The 24,845-nt window shown below is 42.3% G+C and overlaps 2 protein-coding genes and 1 non-coding gene across 5 annotated transcripts in view; all 3 read left to right on the top strand.

Moving 5' to 3' along the window:
* Positions 1 to 2,777: 2,777 nt before the first annotated feature.
* On the top strand, positions 2,778 to 14,159 carry SNRNP27 (small nuclear ribonucleoprotein U4/U6.U5 subunit 27). 2 transcript variants are annotated; one of them, XR_609287.4, is made up of 7 exons: positions 2,813 to 2,971; positions 4,045 to 4,165; positions 5,394 to 5,506; positions 6,335 to 6,414; positions 12,096 to 12,160; positions 13,173 to 13,344; positions 13,431 to 14,159. XR_609287.4 is itself a non-coding variant. In XM_003830935.5 (6 exons), exons 1-6 carry the CDS (start codon positions 2,938 to 2,940, stop codon positions 13,225 to 13,227), a joined length of 468 nt encoding a protein of 155 aa, XP_003830983.1. In that variant the 5' UTR covers positions 2,778 to 2,937; the 3' UTR covers positions 13,228 to 14,159. The 2 variants fall into 2 exon arrangements, 1 of the variants encoding a protein (XP_003830983.1); XM_003830935.5 differs by having other exon boundaries at positions 2,778 to 2,971; positions 13,173 to 14,159.
* A 330-nt stretch (positions 14,160 to 14,489) lies between these two features.
* Positions 14,490 to 24,845, top strand: part of MXD1 (MAX dimerization protein 1) — a 54,150-nt gene continuing 43,794 nt past the window's right edge. Inside the window, exon 1 of one of the 2 annotated variants that reach the window (XM_003830933.5) lies at positions 14,490 to 24,321. In XM_003830933.5, coding sequence (XP_003830981.2) covers positions 24,249 to 24,321 — 73 coding nt within the window. In that variant the 5' untranslated portion in view covers positions 14,490 to 24,248. The remainder of the gene's footprint in view (positions 24,322 to 24,845) is intronic. The other variant, XM_063594886.1, reaches the window with a different exon arrangement.
* On the top strand, positions 21,625 to 21,729 carry LOC112439009 (small nucleolar RNA U13). The gene has a single exon (XR_003027317.1). It is a non-coding gene; the product is annotated as a small nucleolar RNA U13 (small nucleolar RNA).

Below are 24,845 nucleotides of genomic sequence, written 5' to 3'. Positions count from 1 at the left end.
AATCATCTAAAATGCAAATCTGGTCAGGTCACTCCCAGCCTGAAATGCTCCAGTGGCCAGCCATAACTGTAAGGATAAAGTCCCAGGTACTTGGTAAGGTCTGCCATGGTGAACTCAAAGTGATGATAATATCAACCCTCTTTCAGTGCTTGTGTATGTCATAGTGTGACACATCTCTGTGCCTTTGCTATTGCTGCTACTCCTACTCTTTGCTTGGACAATGTATTCTTTTGAGTCTCACAGCTCAACTAATTGTGTGTGAATGTGTGTGTACATAAGCATTTTTATAACAGTGCCTGGCATTTAGTTAGCACTGTATGTGTTAGCTATTATTATGATTCCAGGAAACCCTCTTGGACAAATTAGGCTGAATAGCCTTCTTTCATGTCACCTTAGCACACTGTGCATATTTTATCTTACCACATTACAGTGAAGAGGTGTCTTCCTCTGTCTGCCTCCACAGCTAGAGTGCAAGCTCCTTGAGGCAGGGACCATGTCTTACTCATCTTTTCAATCTCGCGCCAAAGGGGTATAGTGTCCTGTGCATCGCATGCATTCAAAAAATCTTTGTGTATTCAACTGATCCCCAGCATACCTTCCAATCAGTTTTAGTCCTAGAGGGGTTTCTTTTTTTTTTTTTTTTTTTTTTTTGAGACGGAGTCTCACTCTATCGCCCAGCTGGAGTGCAGTGGCGCGATCTCGGCTCACTGCAAGCTCCGCCTCCCAGGTTCACACCGTTTTCCTGCCTCAGCCTCCCGAGTAGCTGGGACTACAAGCACCCGCCACCACCTCCGGCTAATTTTTTGTATTTTTAGTAGAGACGGTGTTTCACTGTAGTCTCGATCTCCTGACCTCGTGATCTGCCCGCCTCGGCCTCCCAAAGTGCTGGGATTACAGGCGTGAGCCACCGCGCCGGGCGAGGGGTTTCTTAAAAAGCATTTTCATCAGATGAGACCCCAGCCCTGAGGGGAGAAGGAGAAAGAGAAAGAGAAAGAAAGAGTATTTTCAGCCACCACCTGAGGCCACCATGTTCTTCCTCTCTTACACATCTAGTACATACCCCCTTAGGCTTCCCATAAATCCTGTCTTTCCTGTGGATAATTTCTTCAATCATTAGTGGTGTGCTTCTTCTTTCTTTTTTTTTTTTTTTTTGTTTGAGACGGAGTCCCACTCTGTCGCCCAGGCTGGAGTGCAGTGGCGCAGTCTCAGCTCACTGCAACCTCAACCTCCCAGGTTCAAGCAATTCTCCTGCCTCAGCCTCCCAAGTAGCTGGGATTACAAGCATGCGCCACCACGCCTGGCTATCATTAGTGGTGTGTTTCTCCAATGATGTCCCTAAATCTTCTTCCCTGGGGTCTGCACCTCCCTTGAACCTCCCCATTCTACACCTAGTGCATGCTTTGCCAGGGTAATTCCAAAGGCATCTGGGGGTTGGGGCTGTTGGTAGAAATCCTAGATGTCATGGCTGGATCTTTCCTGGAAGTTTGGGTTGGGACAGGTATTAAACAGGCCACTCTGAATGTATAAATCTAATTAAAAATTTATGTGATTGGTGGGCATTTTTTCCAACCTAATAAAGTCCCTTTCCATCCCCCAGCTCTTTGTATTTTAAAAGCCAGGTCACTAGACTTGATAATTCTAGAGAGAGCTGACTGAAAAGAGTTGGTTTGATTAGAAATAGAGGTTCAACACTTTTACACTGTTGGTGGGAATGTAAATTAGCTCAACCATTGTGGAAGACAATGTGGTGTTTCCTCAAAGACCTAAAACCAGAAATACCATTTGACCCAGCAATCCCATTACTGGGTATATACCCAAAGGAATATAAATCATTTTATTACGAAGATACTTGCACGCATATGTTCACTGCAGTACTATTCACAATAGCGAAGACATAGAATCAACCCAAATGCCCATCAATGATAGACTGGATTTTAAAAAATGTGGTACATATACACCATGGAATACTACACAGCCATAAAAAGGAACGAGATAATGTCCTTTGCAGGGACATGGATGGAACTAGAAGCCATTATCTTCAGCAAACTAACACAGAAACAGAAAACCAAACATTGCATGTTCTCACTTATAAGTAGGAGCTGAACAATGAGAACACATGGGCACAGGGAGAGGAACAACACACACTGGGGCCTGTAGGGGGAGGAGCTGGGGAGAGGGAGAGCATTGGGAAGAATAGCTTAATAGATGCAAGGCTTAATGGGTTGATAGGTGTAGCAAACCACCATGGCACACATTTACCTATGTAACAAAACTGCACATCCTGCAAATGTACCCTGGAACAAAATAAAATAAAATAAAATAAGAAATAGAGGTTTGAGTCTTTCCTGGTAAGCATATTTATGCTCTACCACAGACGGTTCAGCCTTGGGGCAAGACAGTCTTTCTCCTAATTTTTGTAGTTTTGAACATTCTAAAGTTTTTGTTGTTGTTCTTGTTGTTGTTTTCCCTGAGGACAGAGGCAACTTTGGGGAAGTACTTTGTCGGGTAGGATGGAATCTGGGGCCTTTAGTTTTCCTTCCAAGAGCCCATAGGAGGTTTTGGGTGCCTTCTCAATGCTGGCATGAGAAAATATAAAGCAGTGAACTTTGGTATATTCACTCCTTATGAATGTTATGTGGGAAAGTGGAAGAACATAAGCTGTTTGTCTATGCTATGTTTACAATTGGTTTGCTCTATTTTGTGCATGTGGACAAAAATGGGGGAAAAATGAAAGCTGTGTTAGGATAATGGGTATACGGCTGAATTTTCCAGGAATTTCTATAATAACACCAAATCGCATGTTTTAATGCCCACCGTGAACAAAGAAGACCGGAACCCTCGCAACTCGTTTTGACGTTTTCTGGTCGGCGGTAAAAGCTCGGCTCCCGGCCCTCCCGGAAGTTGTTGCACAGTTGTTTCCGGGAAGCGGGACTCCAAATGGGTCGCAGTCGCAGCCGCTCTCCACGGAGGGGTGAGTCCTGTAGCAATTCGGAGGATATGGGGCTCTGTTGGAGGCCCGTCCCTTTTGTTTTATTTTGTTTTGTTTTTGGTAGCCGCGTAGCAGAGAGGCGGGCCCTTTTCCCAGGCGGAGAGCGAGGGGTGGATAAAGGAACGTAGACCTGGGCCCTGCCCTCTTCAGCCCGCCCTCTCCGGTTTGAAGGCAGTTGTTTGTCTCTGAATTAGTTTCATTAAGTCTTTGTCACCTTCATACAATAACTTTTATTACACTGTGGCCGGTGGGTTTAGAATTAGACCTCAGTTCCTTTGCTGAATTTCTGGGCGACGGTGGGCAAGTCACTACTCAGCCTTTCTGAATCGAATTCCCAGAATGAGTCATTGAGGGTAGTATTGCCAACTTTTAAAAACTGATGTGAGAATTAATGTCACATCCCATAACATACAGTATGTGATTCTGCCTGGTTCTTAAATACTTAATAAATGTTAGATTCCTGCCCAGGTCATTACAGGGAAATCGATATTAAGAATTTTGAGTCCTGGGAGCTCACTTCGTAATGTTTTCTGGCTACCAGCCCCATAAATGAGGCAGCGCGACATAAAGAACCCTGGACTTCCATTAGGAGATCTAACTTAGACCCTCGGTTCTGCCCCTGATTCGTTTTTTTTAAATCAATTTGTTTATTTTTAATGAGACAGAGTCTCGCTCTGTCGCCCGCCCAGGCTGGAGTGCAGTGGCCGATCTCAGCTCACTGCAACCTCCACCTCCCGGGTTCAAGCGATTCTCATGCCTCAGCCTTCCGAGTAGCTGGGATTACCCGTCCGTGCCACCACGCCTGGCTAATTTTTATATTTTTATTAGAGACGGGGTTTCGCCGCGTTGGCCAGGCTGGTCTCGAACTCCTGACCTTGTGATCCGCCCGCCAGCCTCACAAAGTGCTGGGATTACAGGCGTGAGCCACCGCTCCCAGCCTCTTTTTACCTTTTTAATGTGACTAGTAATGGTTTGCATTATTTTTCTACTGGACGGCGCAGCTCTAGATATTTGAGGTAATTATCAGTTCTGCAATTTGTGTGCGTTTGCATTAGAACGTAGGCGTTCCCGGTCCACATCCAGGGAGAGAGAACGCAGGCGCCGAGAAAGGTCCAGGTCTCGGGAGAGAGATCGGAGAAGGAGCCGCTCGCGATCCCCGCACCGAAGACGCTCCCGGTAAGGGCAGAAAATAAGCCAAGAGTTTTATTTACCGAAAGTCCCTAAGAAACTGGTCGCAGCTCTTAACTTTGTTTTCATCGCTTATAAGGGGATTTACGGTTTCCTGAAATGGAGGAAACTTAATCCAACCTTATTCTAAAGCTAACATTCACCTTGGTTAAATGGTGCTAATAGTACTCTACATCACAAAGTTGTCTTGAAAGAGTAAGTAAGAAATAATGCATGCAAACCCCAGAGCATGGTGCTTGGCAAGAAAAAGAAATAAGTATTTTATATTTTTGTTTCTTTCTTCCGTTCCTTTCCTTTCCTTTTCTTTTCCTTTTCCTTTCTTTTCCTCTTTTTTGAGACGGAGTCTCGCTCTGTCACCCAGGCTGGAGTGCAGCGGCGCAATCTGCTCACTGCAACCTCCGCCTCCCCTGCAATCTCTGCCTCCCCTGGTTCAAGCAATTCTGCTGCTGAGCCTCCCAAGTAGCTGGGACTACAGGCACATGCCACCACACCCAGCTAATTTTTTTTGTATTTTTAGTAGAGACGGGGTTTCAACGTGTTAGCCAGGATGGTCTTGATCTCCTGACCTCGTGATCCACCCACCTCGGCCTCCCAAAGTGCTGGGATTACAGGCGTGAGCCACTGCACCCGGCCTGTTGTTTCTTTTTTATTAACTTTTTGGTGATAATGATTTATTCAAGTATGTAATCAAGAATGGATGATCTTGGAAGAACATTAGAAATGGGCTCTGAGTCTTTTTTTTGGTTTGTTTTTTTTTTTTTTTTTTTTTGAGAGAGAGGGTCTCCCTGTGTTGCCCAGGCTGGTTTTGAATTCCTAGGCTCAAGCAATCCTCCTGCCTCTGCTTTCCAAAGTGCTGGAATTAGTAGCGTGAGCCACCAAGCCCCACCTGGCTCTGAGTCTTAATAACCATCAATTGCTGTTTAAGTCAGCTTTTTTGTATATTTGTGTGTGGTTGTTAGAAACTTTTAATTTACATTTTTCTGCCTTCCAGAAAGCTTTCTAGCCCTAGTTGTACTGAATGCAACTGATGATTAAGCAGTAAACTACATTAAAAATTTTTTTTGTTAACAATCAAGGCCTTGGCAGAACCTTTTTCCTCACTTTGCTATACGGAATGACTCGTGGTTCTGTGGAGCTCACCTCATGTATATCTGTGCTGATTGATACAAAGTTGATATGTCTGTCTGTTTCTAACATCTTTGCTTATAAATATTAGATCTCCAAGACGACATAGATCCACATCTCCTTCCCCTTCTCGACTGAAAGAAAGAAGAGATGAGGAAAAGAAAGAAACAAAAGAAACAAAGAGCAAAGAACGGCAGATTACTGGTAATGTTATTAGATAAATAACTGTAGGAAAAGTACAGTGATGATAAAATTATAAAAGTTTAATCTTGAACATTTAAATATTAAGCCTTTTATAGTATTCATTGCATATGGTTTTGAGTTTTTTTTGGTTTTTTTTTTTTTTGAGATAGAGTTTCATTCTTGTCACTCAGACTGGAGTGCAATGGCACAATCTTGGCTCACTGCAACCTCCACCTCCTGGGTTTAAGCAATTCTTGTGCCTCAGCGTCCTAGAGTAGTTGGGATTACAGGCACCCGCCACTATGCCCGGCTAATTTTTGTATTTTTAGTAGAGACGGGTTCTCACCATGTTAGCCAGGCTGGTCTCAAACTCCTGACCTCAGGTGATCCTCCCGCCTCGGCCTCCCAAAGTGCTGGGATTATAGACGTGAACCACCGTGCCCAGCCTGAGATTTTGTTTTAATTGCACCCTAGCAAGTTGCTGGTTACCTGTGGTGCTCCTGATATAGAACGATAGTTAAAAACATGAGAATATTCTATTTTGGAAGTGTCTTCAGAACTATATAGTGTCATGCCTGATATTAAAGGTAGTCCTTAATATGAAACCCAGGTGTTTTTTTTAAAAAGGTAATCCTGTCTAAAGGCTTCAAGGAGAGGACATTTTTTTTTGTACCATAAGTTACATTCTGTCCAAATGTAAGAGGAATTTTTTCATTAGACTCATCTTCAGCTAATTGTTTTGTGTGTTCTCTGCTAGTGAGGTGGAATGACTATTAATCTGTTACCACCTCTCTTTTTATTTATGTATATATTTGAAATGATAGGTCACAAAATTATTCTTTTTTGCAGAGGAAGACTTAGAGGGCAAAACAGAGGAAGAAATAGAAATGATGAAGTTAATGGGATTTGCCTCCTTTGACTCCACAAAAGTAAGTAAAACGTGCAACATTCTCATTTGAATTAATATGTTATGACTGTCCTATCTTTCCATGTTCTTTTCCATTTATACAAATTTATTTGGTTATAAGACAATAACTATCTGTTTGAAGGGCTTTGAGAATACAAAGGAGGAAACAGTGAACTGCCATTGGAATTCAGGGAGTGGTTGCCAGGGACGATGTTTGAATTAGATCTTAAAGGACAAGTAGAAGTGATCAGACAAAGAAGAGGAAGAAGATTATTTCAGGTAGAGGGAAGAGCTCATGAAAATGCCATGTAGGTGTAAAGGAGCATAGTGTATTGTGGGAATTTCAGATTCGACCAGGGATAAAGGGGTGCTGATGGGCTAGTGACTTAGGCTAGAAATAGAGGTAGGAGGCAAATCACAGAGGGCTTTTGATGCCCTTAGTCATGCTAAGGAATTCAGAGTTTATTCTTTTGGTGTTGAGGAGAGGAAGTAGTGATTTTTAAATAAGGGAGTGGCATGGTTATATGTGTGTTTTGGAACAATGACTCTGGGGGCAGCATGGAGGACAGATGGGAGGTGGGTTAGATTGAAGGCAGGGAGAACTGCTGATTTGTGCAAGTGAAAGATGATAAAGGCCTGAACTGAGTTGAGAACGATTCAGGAGCTGGGGGAAGTGGGAGTGAGTAGTTAGTAATGCCTCTCAGGTGTCAGGCTGGGACGCTGAGTGATACAGTTAACCCAGAACAGAGTTTCTGGAAGGGGAACTGCTGGGAAATGGAAGAACAAAATCCAGCTGCCAGATAGAGATGACATTGGGCAGCTGCATACTTGTCTCATAGCTTAGAAGTGGGGTGGATAGGGGAGGGAATGCTGTCTAGCCTTCATAATAGCAGAGAGATGAGGGAAGAGGAAAAAGAGGGAGGGATTATATAGAGGAGGGAGAGCATAGAGCGAGAGATGGGGGAAGAGAGAGATGGGTATAGAGAGAGGAAATGAAAGGAAGAGAGGAGAGGGGATGGAGAGAGGGAGGGTGTGTGGAAAGAAAAACATATTTTTTAAAATCTCTTTTCTAGAATTTTAAGTCTTTCCATTTAGTTTTGCAAATGGAAATAGAGATGTTTGAGAAAAAGTTGTCAAAAATAATCCACTTTCCCAAGTCTTGTATTCCATTGAGTTGCTAATGGAATGGGGTAATCTCCGTTGCTGTGAGTTTCTTTCTAACTAATGTGACTGTGTAGGGCTCACATGTTTTAAAATGACAGTGTGTAACTTAGGAGTACTGAGGCATGACTGTTTTGAGGTGAGAAATTAAGAACAAGCTCTTGTTCTTGCAATGGTTATGTGAACTCTGTTTTGGAATTTAATGAAGTTTATTTATCAGCTTTTTTTCCCTTGAATGCCCTAAATTCTTATTTATTTTCCAAAGAGTATTTTATAAATGAAAGTTTATTAAGATATATGTTGGGTGAAATGTAAGTTTATTAAGATATATGTTGGGTGAATTAAAATATGTCAAAAGTAAAGCAACTATAGTTTTATTGTCTTTAGAAGAATGGGGAGGGAACTTTTTCCCCAAAGAAAATGGAATTATTTTCTTTGTTTTTTGGTTTTCCTGTTGCTGGATGTTAGGTTTAAAGTTCCTGAAAGTCAGATCTAAGGGTGGTGCCACCCATCACTTAAATGTAGTCAGTGAAGAAGATGTTTGCTTATAAAGGAAAACTTAGGTGAAAAGTCATAGATCTTTTAAAAATTATGGAGTACCATCACACTAATTGATGTCAGTTTTTTAAAATGACATCTACAAGGATGTCAATTTAGTTTATATGCAGTTGGCTTCATGGCTATCAGTTATAACGTCAGCTCATTTGTGTTTTTAAGTAATGTGTGTCTTGTGATGTTTCATCATTGATCTATTGTGGGACCTCTTCATATGCCAGTATAGTCACCCATTTTCCTTTCTATTTGATTGTATTTTCATTTTTTTATTTGTATTATTTTTTATTTTAATTTTATTTTTTCGAGACAGAGTCTCGCTCTGTTGTCCAGGCTGGAGTGCAGCGGCGCCATCTCGGCTCACTGCTACCTCCGCCTCCTGGGTTCAACCGATTCTCCTGCCTTGGCCTCCCAAGTTGCTGGGATTACAGGCGCCTGCCACCATGCCTGGCTAATTTTCGTATTTTTAGTAGAGATGGGGTTTCGCCATATTGGCCAGGCTGGTCTCGAACTCTTGGCCTGAAGGGATCCACCTGCCTTGGCCTCCCAAAGTGCTAGGATTACAGGCGTGAGCCATTGCGCCCGGCCTCATTTTTTAGTTTTTTAGAGACAGGGTCTTGTTTTGCCACCCATACTGGAGTACAGTGGTATGATCATGGCTCACTGCAGCCTGACCTCCTGGGCTGAAGCAATTTCCCTGCCTTAGCCTCTGGAGTAGCTGAGAGTAGGCACATGCCGCCACGCCAGGATAATGTTTTTATTTTTTGCAGAGATAGGGTCTTGCTGTGTTGCCTAGATTGGTCTTGAACTCATGGCCTCAAGAAATCCTCCTGCCTCAGTCCATTTTTTTTTTTTTTATTTTTGAAGAGACAGAGTCTTCCTATGTTGCCCAGGCTGTACTCAAACTCCTTGGCTCAAGAAATCCTCTTGCCCCAGCCTCCCAAGTAGCTGGGACTATAGCCTCACAGCAATGTGCTTGGCTTTTCCCTTTCATCTTATTAGATTGGTGGAAAAGTAATTACAGTTTTTGCCATTGAAAATAATGGCTAAAACTGCAATTACTTCAATAACATTTTTCTAGATAGTTTCAAAGTTTGGTTTTGTTTATTAATGGATAATTTTCTATGCCAGCATGTAAATAAATGAGGATAGGGCTAATAATATGCAATTCTGCAAATAGTTTCCAGAAATCAGTAAACCTTTAGGAATCGAACTTTGTAAAAAGGTTATCATCATTTACTTTTTTGTGCCCAAGACCAGTCTTTCTAAGTCATGCTTACTTCCTGTTATAGGGAGTTCAAAGTCATATACCTCACAAGTAATTTGTTCAGGACTTACCTTCCACCTCCAAAAAAATACATGAAAATAGGAATAGAAAAGTAAGACCAAATACATTTATTTTAGCCCCACTTCAAATATACTATTCGTCTGTGTATGCCTTTTGGCCAGTGGGTCAGAATCGGTTTTTGCCCTGACACCAATATCTAATTAAGTACACTACACAGATAGGCTAATCTTGTATAAGTAGTAATGGGAGAGGGAGGAGGTGGGGGTCACTTGTATGTGTCATGACGTTAGCTGATGATACTCATCTAAGTCATTTTCTGAATATCTGGGAGTGCAGTGACCTAGGATGTGAGAATGCAAAGGTGACTCTCAGACATATCCCTCCATCAAGAAGCTTGCAGTCTCATAGGGAAAATAACTTTATGATGTACATCATGGTTTTATAGGGTAGAAAATAGAGGGTACCGGGCTGGGTGCGGTGGCTCATGCCTGTAATCCCAGCACTTTGGGAGGCCGAGGCGGGGGATCACGAGGTCAAGAGGTCAAGACCATCCTGGCCAACATGATGAAACCCCATGTCTACTAAAAATACAAAAATTAGCTGGGCGTAGTGGTGCATGCCTGTAGTCCCAGCTATTCGATAGGCTGAGGCAGGAGAATCACTTAAACCCGACAGGCGGAGGTTGCAGTGAGCCGAGATTGCGCCACTGCACTCTAGCCTAGTGGCAGAGCAAGTCTCCATTTCAAAAAAAAAAAAAAGAAAGAAAGAAATAGAGGGTACTGTGAGGAAAGCACAGTTAACATTTTTCAGCAGTTAGAGAAGAGGGCACTTCCTGGCAACTGGAATGTTTGAATTGGGCCTTGAACAATGGGTAATAACCAGATAGTTCAAGTTGGAGGCAGGGAAGGCAATTCAGGCATGAGGAACAACATGGGGGAAAGTGGGTATGTTGAGTTGACTTGGCTGATCAGAAGACCTGAACAAGAATTTGTGAAAAAGAGGATGGGTGCTACATTCAGAAAGGTCAAGATGGAGTAACACATAACAACCTAGCATTTGTGTCTGTTATTCTGTTCTGATTCTTGATTTAAAGATCAAAATTGGGCTGGGCACAACGGCTCATGCCTGGGATTCCAGCACTTTGGAAGACCAACGCAGCAGAATTGCTTGAGACCAGGAGTTCAAGACCAGCCTGGGCAACATAGTGAGATCCCATCTCTACAGAAAAAAAAAATTAAAAATTAGCCCAGCTTGGTGGCATGTGCCTGTAGTCCCAGCTACTCGGGAGGCTGAGGCAGGAAGATCACTTGAGCCCAGGAGTTTGAGGCTGCAGTGAGCTATGATCATGCCACTGCACTCCAGCCTGGCGACAGTGAGGCGCTGTGTCTAAAAAATAATAATTTTTAAAATGAACAAAAAATTGCAAGGGTTGTACAAGAAATGGGATTTAGATGAATGGCAACCATTCCAGCCATGATATGAGAATATTATTAGCTAAGGTTGTAAGTTAAATTTTGTGTGAATGTGAGTTTTTCTGGAGATTATACCTTTTATCTGGTTTCAAGGTATTCTTTGACCAGAAAAGATTAGATTGTGCTACCCTACTTTCTCAGCATGCTTTGCACATAGTACATACACTGTGAATGTTTGTTGGTTTGAATATTAATTGCTTATACACAATTGTAAAAATGTGAGCAGAGAGTTATACCACTTGAGAGCTCATAGGATCTGGAAATTATCTCTGCCTCATTGGACTCTCCTCCTTCCTCCTTCCTCCTCCCTTCTTTCTTCTCCTTCCTCCTTCCTTCTTTCTTCTCCTTCCTCCTCCTCCTTCCTCCTTCCTCCTCCTTCTTCCTCCTCCTCCTCCTTCCTCTACTTCCGCTGCTGCTGCTGCTGCTGCTCTTGCTGCTGCTTCTGTTTGTGCTGCTTCTGCTGCTGCTCCTGCTTCTTCTAGTTCTGCTTCTGCTTCTGCTTCTTCTGCTGCTCCTTCTGCTGCTCTTGCTTCTTCTTCGGCTTCTGCTGCTGCTGTTTTTGTTTCCTCTGCTGCTGCTGCTGCTGCTGCTGCTTGTGCTGCTGCTGCTCTTGCTTCTGCTGCTGCTTCTGCTGCTCCTTCTGCTGCTTTTGCCTCTTCTGCTTCTGCTGCTTGTGTTTCTGCTTCTGCTGCTGCTGCTGCTCTTGCTTCTTTTGCTTCTGCTTCTTCTGCTGCTCCTTCTGCTGCTCTTGCTTCTTCTTCTGCTTCTGCTGCTGCTGTTTCAGTTTCTTCTGCTGCTGCTGCTTCTGTTTATTCTGCGACTGCTGCTTCTGCTTCTTTTCTTCTTCCGCTTTTCTTCTGCTTCTTCCCCTTCCGCTGCTGCCGCTGCTGCTTCTCCTTCTCCTCCCCCTCGGCCCCCGCTTCTCCCCTACTTCCCTCTTCCTTCCTCCTTCTTCCTTTCTCCTCCTTTCTTCTTCTTCTTTTTTTTTTTTTTTTTTTTTTTTTTTGAGACTGGATCATGCTCAGTTGCCCAGGCTGGAGTGCATTGGTGTGATTATGGCTACTTGCAGTCCCAAACTCCTGGGCTCAAGCAATCCTCCCACCTTAGCCTTCCCCCAAGTAGCTGGGAGTACAGGTACATGCCACTGCCACCACACCTGCTTTCATGTATCCTGATTTAATGTATCCTTCCTGTTTTTTGTCTGTTTGTTTGTTTATTGTTTTTCTTCAGGGTAAGAAGGTGGATGGCTCTGTAAATGCCTATGCCATAAATGTCTCTCAGAAGAGGAAGTACAGGTATGCATAGCCCCCATTATTATGTTTGAACTAATAAATCAGTTTTTTACTTCAAACTTTATTATGAGATAATCATGTTTGTAGGAAATGTAGCAGTTTTCCATACTGTTCCTTGTTTGAATGAAATATTCATTGCTTATCTTCTGGTGTGTTAAAATTGTTTTCCCATTTACATGTAAGCTAATAGCTATTAGAGAGAGGGTAGTTGGCTTAAATATTTTAGGACTATAGATAGTAATTTCCTCAGAAAAGCATAATTTCAAGTCTATGGGCTTTGATTTCATTATAATTTAGGTATAAGATAGATCCCTCCTAAACTAGATTGATTATGTAAGGATTTCAACTGTAAATATATTCTTCTGTTAAGTATAGGCATATTTTATTTGTACCACAGTTTTGGAATGAACCAATCCATACATGAAATCTCACTGAATTCTTAATGTATGAAAAAGTCAAGATATTTTCAAACATTGCCTTTCTCTCTAACTTTGTCACTGATAAAAGATTAATAGTCCAGTTAATTTAGATTATGAATCATGTGATTGAAAATGCTATAAGCTAAGGTACTAGAATCATCTTGGACAGTCTTTTGTAAAATTACCTTCAAATAAGGTCTTAGGGGGAGAATCATTACAGTGTGCAATTGAATTTGCTCAATGGGTGCCTGTTTTGGAACTCTTCTCTATTTCTAAATTATATGTTTCGTGTTACCTAAAATAAATAAGGATTTTCAATTGATTTTTTTTTTTTAAGTCTGTAAATCTTCTCAAATAATTTCAAAATTAAACTTCCATACTGCTATCTGGAGTTAAAAGAAATCTGAAAGTCTTTGGTTTATTTTGAAAGTAAAATAATCTCTAAATATACATTAAATTACCTTGAATAGTTTCTACCCTAGACTTTGCTATTATAAAGATGGTTTATAGTTTTAATCTCTGACGCATGTTTTTTTTTTTTATAAGAGGAGTATAGGATTTAAAAAAAAACAATGAATTTTCTCTTCTCATCATAGGCAGTACATGAATCGAAAAGGTGGATTCAACAGACCTTTGGATTTCATTGCATGAGAATTGAAGTGTTGAAGGATGATTTTTTTTCCCCTCATCTTGGTCAGAGACTGGATTTTGTATTTTGTATTTAACTTGCATTCAAAAAACAGGATCTCAGTTCTCCTTTCTTGTAAAGTAAGAAAATCTCATTTATGATGTATGCAGTTAATTTACCTTGCCTCAACAGAAGAAAGGTTAAATATTACATTTTTTTCTTTTAGGAAATATCATTTGTGGCAGGCGTCAACCCCATTTTATTTGTCCTTATTCCTGTGGAAGCAGTATATGTTTTCTTCCTGAATGCTCATTAGGACTTCTTAAAAAACATGAAAGTAATTTGGAAGTAAGTTTATCCAATAAAGCAGTATTTCTACCCTTTCAGATTTGATAAATATTTTTATTACTAAAGAATCTCCCCAGACATTTTCTTTTTTTTTTTTCACGCATAGATTTAAGTATCTTGATTGTTAGTAGTCTAAAAATGGGAAGAATGAAAAAGCATAACTAGATTTTTCTATCTTCTGTGGTCGCCCGCCCCCCCGCCAAAAAAATACCATTTATGGTTCTCTCCGCAAGTATAAAAGCATTACATGCAAAAAAAAGATCTCAGAGAAAACAAAAAGTAAAAGAAAAGCAGAAAATCACCTGTTATCTACTCCCAGAAATAATCAATTTCAACATTTTGGTATATGTTTTTCCAGGCTTCTTTGGGTTGATCCCACCTATGAGATCAGAATATGTATGCGGTTCTTTCTTTAACCCTTTTTTCTCCTATGTACTGTGAACATTTAAAAAGTACTTTTAAATATTCTTTGGAAACTTAGCTTTTAGTAACTACTTGGTTGTATCATAATTTATTAACTAATGTTTTATTGGTAAACATTGGCTTGCCTCCCATGACTTGCCATTATAATTAAAACTGTGACTACTATCTGTCTCCATTACATACATATTTTTGTATGTTTCATTATTTCCTCAGGGTCCGTACTTAGACGTGGCATTGCTGAGTGAGATTAAAAGGGCCACGTATACATGTTTTAAGACATTTGGTATCTCTGGCTAAAAGGTAACAGCCAACTCTATCCAGTAAAGTATGAGCATTCTTGTTTCAGATACATGTACAAATATTAAGTGTAAAATTTGTTTTAAAGTTTCCTACCTGATGGGTAAAATAATGGTACTATTTGGTTTTGTATTTTTGTTTCATTTCTAGGGAGGATGAATATTTTTTAAATGTATTAGCCATATTTCTTTTGTGACATGCTAATTTTAAATCTTGGATCTATTAATATTTGTCTTTTGGCAAGCTTTTCTTTTTTTCATTTGAAGAATGCTCTTTTTCTATTGAAGATAATAACCATCACCCATTCTGTTGTAGACTTTGCTGGTAGTTGAGGCTGTGTGGCTAGGTTTTAACCTATTTTCCTGAGTAAGTACTACAAACATGGAACACAATTCAGATGATACAAAGGATATCTAGTGATGCATTAATTGTATATCCTTTCAGAGATATTCCACGTATATACAACCATATATTTATATATGGTTGTATATATGTTATACATATATCTATATCTATATCTATATCTATCTCTATATATATATGTCTTGTATATAAAGATAGAAGCAAACTCTTCATACTGTTCTGCACCTAGTCTTTGTTCACATACATCTTATACATCTTGTGATGGTTTCTTATCAGTACCGGTAAAATTGTCTCAGTTTTTTAATTTCTTTTTTTTTTTTTTCCTTTTTGAGACAGAGTTTCGCTCTGTCACCTAGGCTAGAGGGCAGTGGCGCAGTTTTGGCCCACTGCAACCTCCCCCTCCAGGGCTCAAGCAATTATCCTGCCTCAGCTTCCTGGTAGCTGGGATTACAGGCGTGCACCACCACGCCCGGCTAATTTTTGCATTTTTGGTAGAGACAGGATTTCACCATGTTGTCCAGGCTGGTCTCAAACTCCTGACCTCAGATGATCCACCCCCCCCCTTGGCCTCCCAAAGTGCTGGGATTACAGGGATGAGCCACCGTGCCTGGCCTTATCTCTAGATTTTTAAGGGCTGCTTTATAGTCAATCCATGGTAGGATGGACCATAATTTATTTAACTAATTCCCTGTTGATGGACATTCAAGTTATTTTTAAGTTATTTCTAATATTTTGCTACTTTAAGCAATTCTGTAATGGTTATCCTTGCATGTACATTTTACAAATCTTTAACTAGATTTTTAAATCCTATTGCATCTGAAATTTGACCACCTATTGTAGTTCTTTTTTTTTTTTTTTTTTTTTTTTTTTTTTTTGAGACAGAGTCTTGCTCTGTCGCCCAGGCTGGAGTGCAGTGGCATTATCTTGGCTCACTGCAACCTGCACCTCCTGGGTTTAAGCAATTCTCCTGCCTCAACCTCCCAAGTAGCTGGGACTACAGGTGCATGCCACCATGCCTGGCTAATTTTTTTTTTTTTTTTTTTTTTTTGAGATGGAGTCTCGCTCTGTCACCCAGGCTGGAGCGCAGTGGCGCAATCTCAGCTTACTGCAACCTCCACCTCCCGGGTTCAAGTGATTCTCCTGCCTCAGACTCCCAAGTAGCTAGGACTACAGGCGCTTACCACCACGCCTGACTAATTTTTTGTATTTTTAGTAGAGATGGGGTTTCACCACGTTAGCCAGGATGGTCTCAATCTCCTGACCTCATGATCCGCCTGCCTCGGCCTCCCAAAATGCTAGGATTACAGGCATGAGCCACCGTGCTCAGCCTCAATTTTTGTATTTTTAGTAGAGATGGGGTTTCACTATGTTGGCCAGGCTGGTCTCGAACTCCTGAGCTCAGGTGATCACCCACCTCAGCCTCCCAAAGTGCTGGGATTACAAGCACAAGCCTCCATGCCTGGCCTACTTAGTTCTTTGAAAGCTTTCCTGGCACGTTAGTTCCCTGTAAAGAAAATAATAATGATAATGACTGCATTGCATGCTACAGGGTGCAGAGTACCTTGATTCACTTAATCCTTATGAGATAAATAGAGCAGGTACTACCATCTCCCATTTCCCAGATGAGAAAGCTAATACTATTCAGCATAAAGGCAGAAACTCTTGATGTTTATTCTACCTACTGCCTTCAATGTTTAAGTATTTGAATGTTGTACAGCTTTGAAGTACCCATTGCACAACTGTCACCACTCTAGGCATTTGGATTATTTTGCTTGGACTTTTTGCCAGCTGAGCTAAATAGTTCCCCATGCCTCTACCCACCAAAATACTATATATCTGTAAATAATCCATCATAAGGACTGTTTCTATTTTTGTGTATACCTAAGAAAAGCAGACCTAATTGTTGTCTTAATAGTGAAGCCAAATCTTCTAGGATAAAATAATATACTCCAAACCAAAGTACTGTCTTATCATTTTATTGGTGTTGTGTTACTAGAGATTTGACTTGAAATCCTTAAGGCAGCATACTTTGCAGATAAATAATCTGAGAGAATCTGGTAGGTCAACACATCTGCTGTCTGTGAGCTAACACTAAAGAAATAGAAGAAGAGGAAATCTTTGAAAAATCGAGAAAAGATACCTTTGATCCCAAAAGTCTTGGTTTGAAGGAACTTTTTATCCATTAGATCATCTAATTCTGGAAGAATAACCAAAGTGCAGCATCCTTGTATTCTTCCTCTAAAAGGCTCATCCTCATAGGGGATGTAAATTGAGCCAAGTTTTCTAAGTGTCTAAATGTTAAGTGCTCCAGGGCTCAGTCCTTGGACTCTCTAGTCTCTTCTTTGGTGAACTGTCCATTTGTGTGGCTTCAAACACCTTCTGCCATCTCTCTCAAATTTATACTCTTCCTGTCAGACCATTTTACTGAATTACAGTCATGTATATGCAACTAGACTATTAGGCACCTCAAATTTAAGATTAACTGAACAGAACTCTGCCCAGTCTTCTTTTTTGGGGCTTTCCCATCATAGTAAATGGCCCTTTCATTCACTCCTTTGCTCAGACCATGGTCCTTGGGGCCATCTTTGACTCTTTTATTTTATGCCTTACATCTGATTCATTAGCAGATTATTTTGGCTTTAACGTCAGAGTACATTTTGAATTTGACCACTTTTCACCACCTATGCTAACCTAAGCCATCTCTCTTGCCTGGACTACTGCAGTAGCCTCCTAACAAGTCTTCCTCCTTCCACTCTTGCTGCCTGTTTATTCTCCATCCAGTATCAGAGAGGAACCTTTTGAAATGTACATCAAGGCTGGGCACAGTGGCTCCTGCCTATAATCCCAGCTCTTTGTGAGGCTGAGGCCAGCGGATCACTTGAGGTCAGGAGTTTGAGACCAGTTTGGCCAATGTGGTGAAACCCCGTCTCTACTAAATATTCAAAAATTAGCTGGACGTGGTGGCATGCACCTGTAATCCCAGCTACTCGGGTGGCTGGGGCAGGAGTTTTGCTTGAAATCTGGAGGTGGAGGCTGCAGTGAGCCAAGATCTCACCACTACATTCCAGCCTGGGCAACAGAGCGAGATTTTGTCTCTAAATTAATTAATTAATTAAATGTGCAACTAGTCATATTGCTCCTGGCTCCAGTGATTTTTTAAAATCATTTAGAATAAAGTCCAGTCCTCAGTGTGGTCTACAGGGCCTCCATATGACCTAGACCCTGGCTTTCTACAGCCTCACTCCCTTGCTCACTGCACTGAGCTACACTGGCCGGCCTCCTTGCTGTTCTTTCAAAACAGGCTTGTGTCTACTCCCAGAGTCTTCTCACTTGCTCTTTCTTCCTTCTGGAATGTTCCCCCACCTCCCCGATTTGCACGAGTAGCTTCTTTACATTGTTCAGATCTCTGCTCAAACTAAGGTCATTCCTGATCACCCTATCCAAAATAGGAAACTTTCTTCCCTGTCTCTGTACTCTGCTTTACTCTTTTTTTTTTAACATTTAAAAAGTTGAGATAAAATTTATATGCCATAAAATTTACCCTTCTAAAGCTTACAATTCAGTGGTTTTTAATATACTCAGAGTTATGCATTCATCATTCCTAATTCCAGAATGTTTTCATAACCCCAGAAAGAAACCTCATATCCATTAATAATCACTCCTCATCCCCCCACCCCTAGAATCCACTAATGTACTTCCTGTCTCTACAGATGTACCTATTTTGAACATTTCATATAAATGGAATAATACAATATGTAGCCTTTTGTGTCTGGCTTCTCTCATTTAGCATAATGTTTTCAAAGTTCCTCTGTGTTGTAGCATGTATCAGTACATCCATCATTCTTTTTTGTCTGCAAATAATATTCCATTCTATAGTTATACCACATTTTTGTTTATAATTCATCAGTTGATGGGCATGTGAGTTGTTTTCACTTATTGACTATTAAGAAATAATGGTGCCATGGCTGGGTGTGGTGGCTTATGCCAGTAATCCCAGCACTTTGGGAGGCCGAGGTGGGCAGATCACTTGAGGTCAGGAGTTCAAGACCAGCCTGGCCAACATAGTGAAACCCTGTCTCTACTAAAAATACAAAAATTAGCCAGACATGGTGGCGTGTGCCTGTAATCCCAGCTACTTGCGAGGCTGAGGCAGGAGAATTGCTTGAACCCGGGAGGCAGAGGTTGCAGTAAGCAGAGATTGCACCATTGCACTCCAGCCTGGGTGACAGAGTGAGACTCCATCTCAGAAAAAAGAAAGAAAGAAAGAATGGTGCCAGAACATTTGTATACAAGTTTTTGTATGAACATGTTTTCAGTTCTCTTGGGAGTATGCTTAGGAGTGGAATTACCAAGTCATGGAAACTATGTTTAACTTAAACATAAAGCACTGTCAAACTGTCTTTCAAAGCTGCTGCACTATTTTACAGTCCCATCCACAATATATGAGGGTTCCAGTTTCTCCGTGTGGCTCTCCAAACCCTCCTTTACTTGTCTTCACCGCATTTATCACTGCCTGACATACCCTATATTCTTTTATTATGTCTGGTTCTTCTATTAGACAGTGAGCTCGGAGAAGTGGGGGATCTCTTTGGTTAGCTCTGCAGCCCCAGCACCACACAGTGGCTGGCACAGAGTGCAACGCTCAACGCATGTCTTGAATTTGTGAATATAGTTCTGTAACCTTTTTTCACTAACCTAGTCCCTTGATCTTCATTTTACATCTGATTACCTTTAGTTACCCAAGTACTTTATTTTGTATTTAACTTGCATTCAAAAAACAGGATCTCAGTTCTTCCTTCTTGTAAAGTAAGAAAATCTTATTTATGATATATGCAGTTGACTTATCTTGCCTCAACAGAAGAAAAGTTAAATATTACATTTTTTTCTTTTAGGAAATATCATTTGTGGCAAGCGTCTTTCTTGTAACAGTCTTAAAACATTGTGACAAAGCTAAACTCCTTTCGAACAGTACTCAGAATGATATTGCCCATTCTTTCTGCTAATCCTTTGCTTTGTATCTTTTGTCCATGCCTGTATGTATATAGCAGAGTAGGAAATTGGGAAAATACATAGTTTGGGCCTTTAAAAAGAAAATGCTGTAAGGGTTATTTTACAATCTATTTACTCAACACTGTGCCTTAGGGATCTTTTCTTGACAGTATATATAAATCTACCTTTTAAAAAGCTGCTGCATAGTGTTTTGTGTGATATACATATGAAAGTTTAGCCATTGCCTTTTTGTTTGTTTGTTTGTTTACCTGCTCTGGCTGGAGTGCTGTGTGGTGCAATCATGCTCACTGGAGCATCAACTTCCTGGGCTCAAACAGTCCTCTTGCCTCAGCCTCCCAAGTAGCTGGGACTACAGGCCGCACCACCACACCCAGCTAATTTATTTTTTGAGTAGAGGTGAGGTCTCACTATGTTGCCCAGTCTGGTCTCAAACTCCTGAGCTCAAGTGATCCTCCCATTTCAGCCTCCCAAAGTGTTGAGATTACAGGCATGAGCCACGGCCCCTGGCTATTGCCTCATTTTCTAAATCACAGATTTGTAGAGTGACTAATTTTTGCAAAACAGTGTTTTTAAAGGTTTTTAAAATTTAATATTATGATGTTAGGTATCATATTAGTGTGTCCAAAATAGCCACAAAGAAAGAGATGATACTGTTGAACCAGAAACTTGAAATCCTGATTTATCTACTTCGAGGAACAAAATCAATTCCTCAAAACCTTATAAGACAAAATATATTTTAATGTCATAGTAGTTAGGAGGTATCAAACTCAGTTATAAATAGGGGGCTTTAATTCCCATAGTGATAGAACTTTTTAGGCACTTCAGGATTATAATACGGTAACAGTTTTCTTCCCTGCCACTCTGGGGTGCTCTCTGAAGCGGCATCTCCGGCAGAGAACTCCATAGTGTGTGATGAGCCTGCTGCTTGCTCAGTATTGGCATTTACCTCTTTATATACTGTCCTATGCCCATCTGGAGTATAAGCCTCCCAGAGGAGACTGGGCAGAGATTAACTTGGCAGTAAAGATTATCTGACAAGTCTAATATTTTATGTCTTTGTAATTCCCCATTTTCAAGTATATATCTCAATTAGTTTATCTTGATATATGCTCAAAGATATAAACTATTGTCATCCCATGTTTATGCTGTTACACATAGCTTTTTATTTAAAGTTCTGGTCATAAAATTCTGGTTCAAACATTCTAGAATTCCCAACTTCTATTTCTGGAGCTGTGACTCTCAGTCAGTCAATGCTTAGGCCATGCCTTTGAGGCACTAGGTATTGAAAGTCACCACTTCTTCATTATCTTAGGATTCTCAGTTCTTTCTTCAAAACTTATACTTTCAGGTTTTCTTAATTAACTGGTCATTCCATACATTTGTGTAAAATAATTTCTAGGAAAACTCTGAATCTCAAAACCTTTGTTTTATACTTACTACTTCATTTCCAGTAGATGGCACCAAACACCCTTTGAAGGTCTTCATTATACTAATTCCTAGTTGGTGTTGCTGGCTAATTGATAATTTCATCCACCACCAAGGAACGAACATGGTGTATTCTTCAGCTGATTCTCTAATTTTTATATAATGTAGTATTTTTGTTTGGAGTCTAAGCTAGACTTGTTGGCATTTAAATTATTTGCTGTTTCTGGCTCAGATTTCAACCTTTTTTCCCCCTAAGACAAAAATAAGTGTGACTTTACGGTCAGGGTGATTGTAGAGGAAGGGTCATGATACTGAAATAGGACTTGGTTAAAATAAAGAGTTGAGAGTAAGAGACTAAAGACATATGCCAAATGTTTGTAATAAAATTAAAGAGAAAATATAAATATATACAAAATCCAAAATGTCAGGATAATGAAATCAAAGCATTTTTAGTATTATCACTTTGGGTACTTTAGTAGAATTGCACTCGTTTATGATTTTGAAGTTTGTTTTACAAATAACATCCAATTTAAAAATACTCTTTAAAAACTTAGATCCTTTTGTAGTTCATAAACATAGTAATTAGGTGTTCCCATTGCATGTATGAGATGTGCCTCCCAAAGAGCTTGTTACAGCGTTAGTACATTACCTGTCTGATATGGAAAAAAAAAACTGTTATATTTCTACCTTCATTTCCAACTTTGTATTGTGCTTTGAAAACCTTTACCTTCAGTATGTGTATTTCATTAGCATTTTCATAAAGAATCAGTTTTTAGATCCAGTTAACCACTGAAACCAGAATATGCCTATATGTCAGGCATGATTTACTACATGTTTATTCTATTTATTGAGTTGATTTAATTTTAGTGGGTTTGCGGACATTAAAAAATACATGTTTAATATTTCCCACCATAATTACATTTACACCTTTGTCTTTCTTTTTCTTCAGTACTTGAGTTGTCAGTGTTTTGTGACTCAGTCTGGAAATCTGTTTAAACTACCTTGTCTTTATACAACTACCAACAGGAGGATTGGTAATTTGGGCTCTGGGTGAGACATACATAGGTTCAGTTTCCATGTCTGCAGCTGAATGCATGACAGGGAAAATCATTTAGCCTCCCTGGGCCTCAGTTTCTTCACGTGCAAAATGTAATTAACACAACCTACCTCATGGGGTTATATTGAAGATTAGAGATAATGTAGGTAGGATACCTACACATAGTAAGCTATTATATATTGGCAACAATAATAAACTTTTTAAAAAAGAAATATGTTCATGCTTTACTCATTTGTATTTTGGGGACTCAACCTACCAAGAACTTTATTTCTACTTTTAAAATTGGAGATGTCTGTCAGTACATTGGCAGTGTAGCTTGGTTTGCCAGATAGCTTTCATTTCAAAAATTTTAATAGGTTTAGGGACCGATCTTTAACCTTTTTAGTTCTGTATACGTAACATTCTATTAAGCATTTCTATTGGTACCACCCCATGCGGAAACACACCATTTGCAGACGTCTTAAAGAGTATTCTTGGCCGGGTGCGGTGGCTCACGCCTGTAATCCCAGCACTTTGGGAGGCTGAGGTGGGTGGATCACCTGAGGTCAAGAGTTCGAGACCAGCCTGGCCAACATGGTGAAACCCCGTCTCTACTAAAAATACAAAAATTAGCCAGGCGTGGTGGTGGGCACCTGTAATCCCAGCTACTCAGAAGGTTGAGGCAGGAGAATCGCTTGAACCCGGGAGAAGGAGGTTGCAGTGAGCCGAGATCGCGCCATTGCACTCCAGCCTGGGCGACAAGAGCAAAACTCCCTTTCAAAACAAACAAACAAAAACAATAATCTTGTGAGTGTTTTCATCTAGAATTAAAAGGGAGGGGAAAACCCCAAAAGAGATTTAAGCAAAGAATCTTAGGGTTTAATGCCATTCTGTAGGTTCAGGAAATCTCTGAGCTTTAAAAAGCCGCTCGCGTGAAAGTAATTAATTATTCCATCACTTCCCGGGGGTGGAGGGGGGTGCGGAAAAGGCGCATGAGCTCAATGCTGTATACTGCAGCCCGATTCCAGCTCTTTCTTGAGGGCAGAAAAAACGCCGGGCGTCGAGCATTTAGCAACGGCCGGCTTTTCTTCTCAAGCCCCGCAGCAGCCACGTGGCGCCTGCCCTAGCTCCCGGCTCACCGGCCACTAGCCTGCACCGCTCTTCGGGAGGATTCGAGGCTGGGCCCTCGCCAGCCCGAGTTCCGCGAAGCCCAGAACCTCCAGGGCCGCGGCCACCAGACCGAGGGCTCCGGCCCCGAACCCAAGCGGGGCAGAGCGCCCAGGCGACACGAGGTGCCAGCCTTCCATTCGATGGACGCCTGGCAGGTCCCCGGAAGTTTTCCCCGGGGACAGGTCTTGGCAACAGGTCCGAGGCAAGGCCGGGTGGAGCACAGCTCCGCAGCGGCTGGTGAATCAGCGCCGCCCAGCGCCGGACCGGCCCTCCCAGCCAATGCCAGACCCGGTGAGGAGCAGCCAGGCTGCTGACCATCAGCCACTTAGGGCTCGCCTGGCCTGGAGAAAGGTGACATCATCGTAGCTGGGAGGTTTCCGAAGGCTTCACCAATGGGAGACCGGCGAGGTGCTTGCCTTCTGCAGCTCTTGGCCAATACTAACAAAGCAAAAGGGGGCCCGGGTTGTTGATATAGAACCAATGGGAAACAAGGAAGGAGCACGAGGCGGAGTTGCGAATCCTGTCACCAGTTGGAAAGAGGGGGTGGAGCCCGGGCCTTGTCAAGTGTGACCAACCAGCGAGAGGAGCGGACTTTGCGGGGTGGAGCCCTGAAGCCCTCTCCCAATCGCACAAGTGTAGGGGCGGGGCATTCTTTGGGGGGCCCAATGAGGAACGCGGCCGAAGCTGGCCTGTCAAGAGAAGGGGCTGGGGGCGGGGAGATGGTGAGTCGGGGATAAACACTCCGCGGCGGTGGCGGCTGCTGCTCTGCTCCGGGTTCTGTCACTGTGTCGGCGGTGCCCAGCTCACTGGCCCCCTCCCTCTCTTGTCGAGCGTGGTTGCCAGAGAGGCTCCCTCAGCCCTGCTACGCGGGGTCCACAGCGGGCTCCACAGCGGGCTCCACAGCGGTCCGGCGGCGGCAGCGAGCCCGTGGGCAGTGGGGGTTGGTCCCGTGGCTCCGGCCCCCGGTGCAGAATGGCGGCGGCGGTTCGGATGAACATCCAGATGCTGCTGGAGGCGGCCGACTATCTGGAGCGGCGGGAGAGAGGTGCACGGGGACGGGGAGGGGTCCACTCGAAACGAGGCCGGGGGTCCTGTGGGGCCGGCCTCAGGTCCGGGCGCCCAGCCGCTCCGGGGGTGGTTGGAGGCGGGGAGACCGCGAGCGCTCCCAACCCCTCCGGCTCTCCCCACGCGCGGTCCGAAGGGAAGCCGCCGCTGCCCCAAAGCAATGAATGGGGTGGAGAAGGGGCTGCCGCCCGCCGGGGTCCCGAACGCCGCCCCTTCCCCAGCCCTTCACGAGTGGGTGGCCGGGGCCCCCTCCGATAGCCTCCCTGGTTTACCTCACCCGGGCTGGTCCCGGCCGGCCCCCAGGTGGGCCCGGCGCCCCAGTCTCCTGGGCAGAGGAGCAGCGCCTCCCGGTCCCCGGCTCACGGTACTTGCCCCGCACCTTCGCCTGAGCTGGTTCCACTTAACCCGCACCAACCTGCTGGATGTAGCCAATGGGAAACCCAGGCTGCGTGAGCCTAGCCACTACTGTGTCTTTCTCAACAATGAGCAGCTGGAATCCTCCTT

Source organism: Pan paniscus, chromosome 12, assembly GCF_029289425.2.
Source record: "Pan paniscus chromosome 12, NHGRI_mPanPan1-v2.0_pri, whole genome shotgun sequence".
Lineage (NCBI taxonomy): Eukaryota > Metazoa > Chordata > Mammalia > Primates > Hominidae > Pan > Pan paniscus.
The sequence above is the reverse complement of the archived record's forward strand: the minus strand, read 5'-3'. Positions and strand labels throughout refer to the sequence as shown.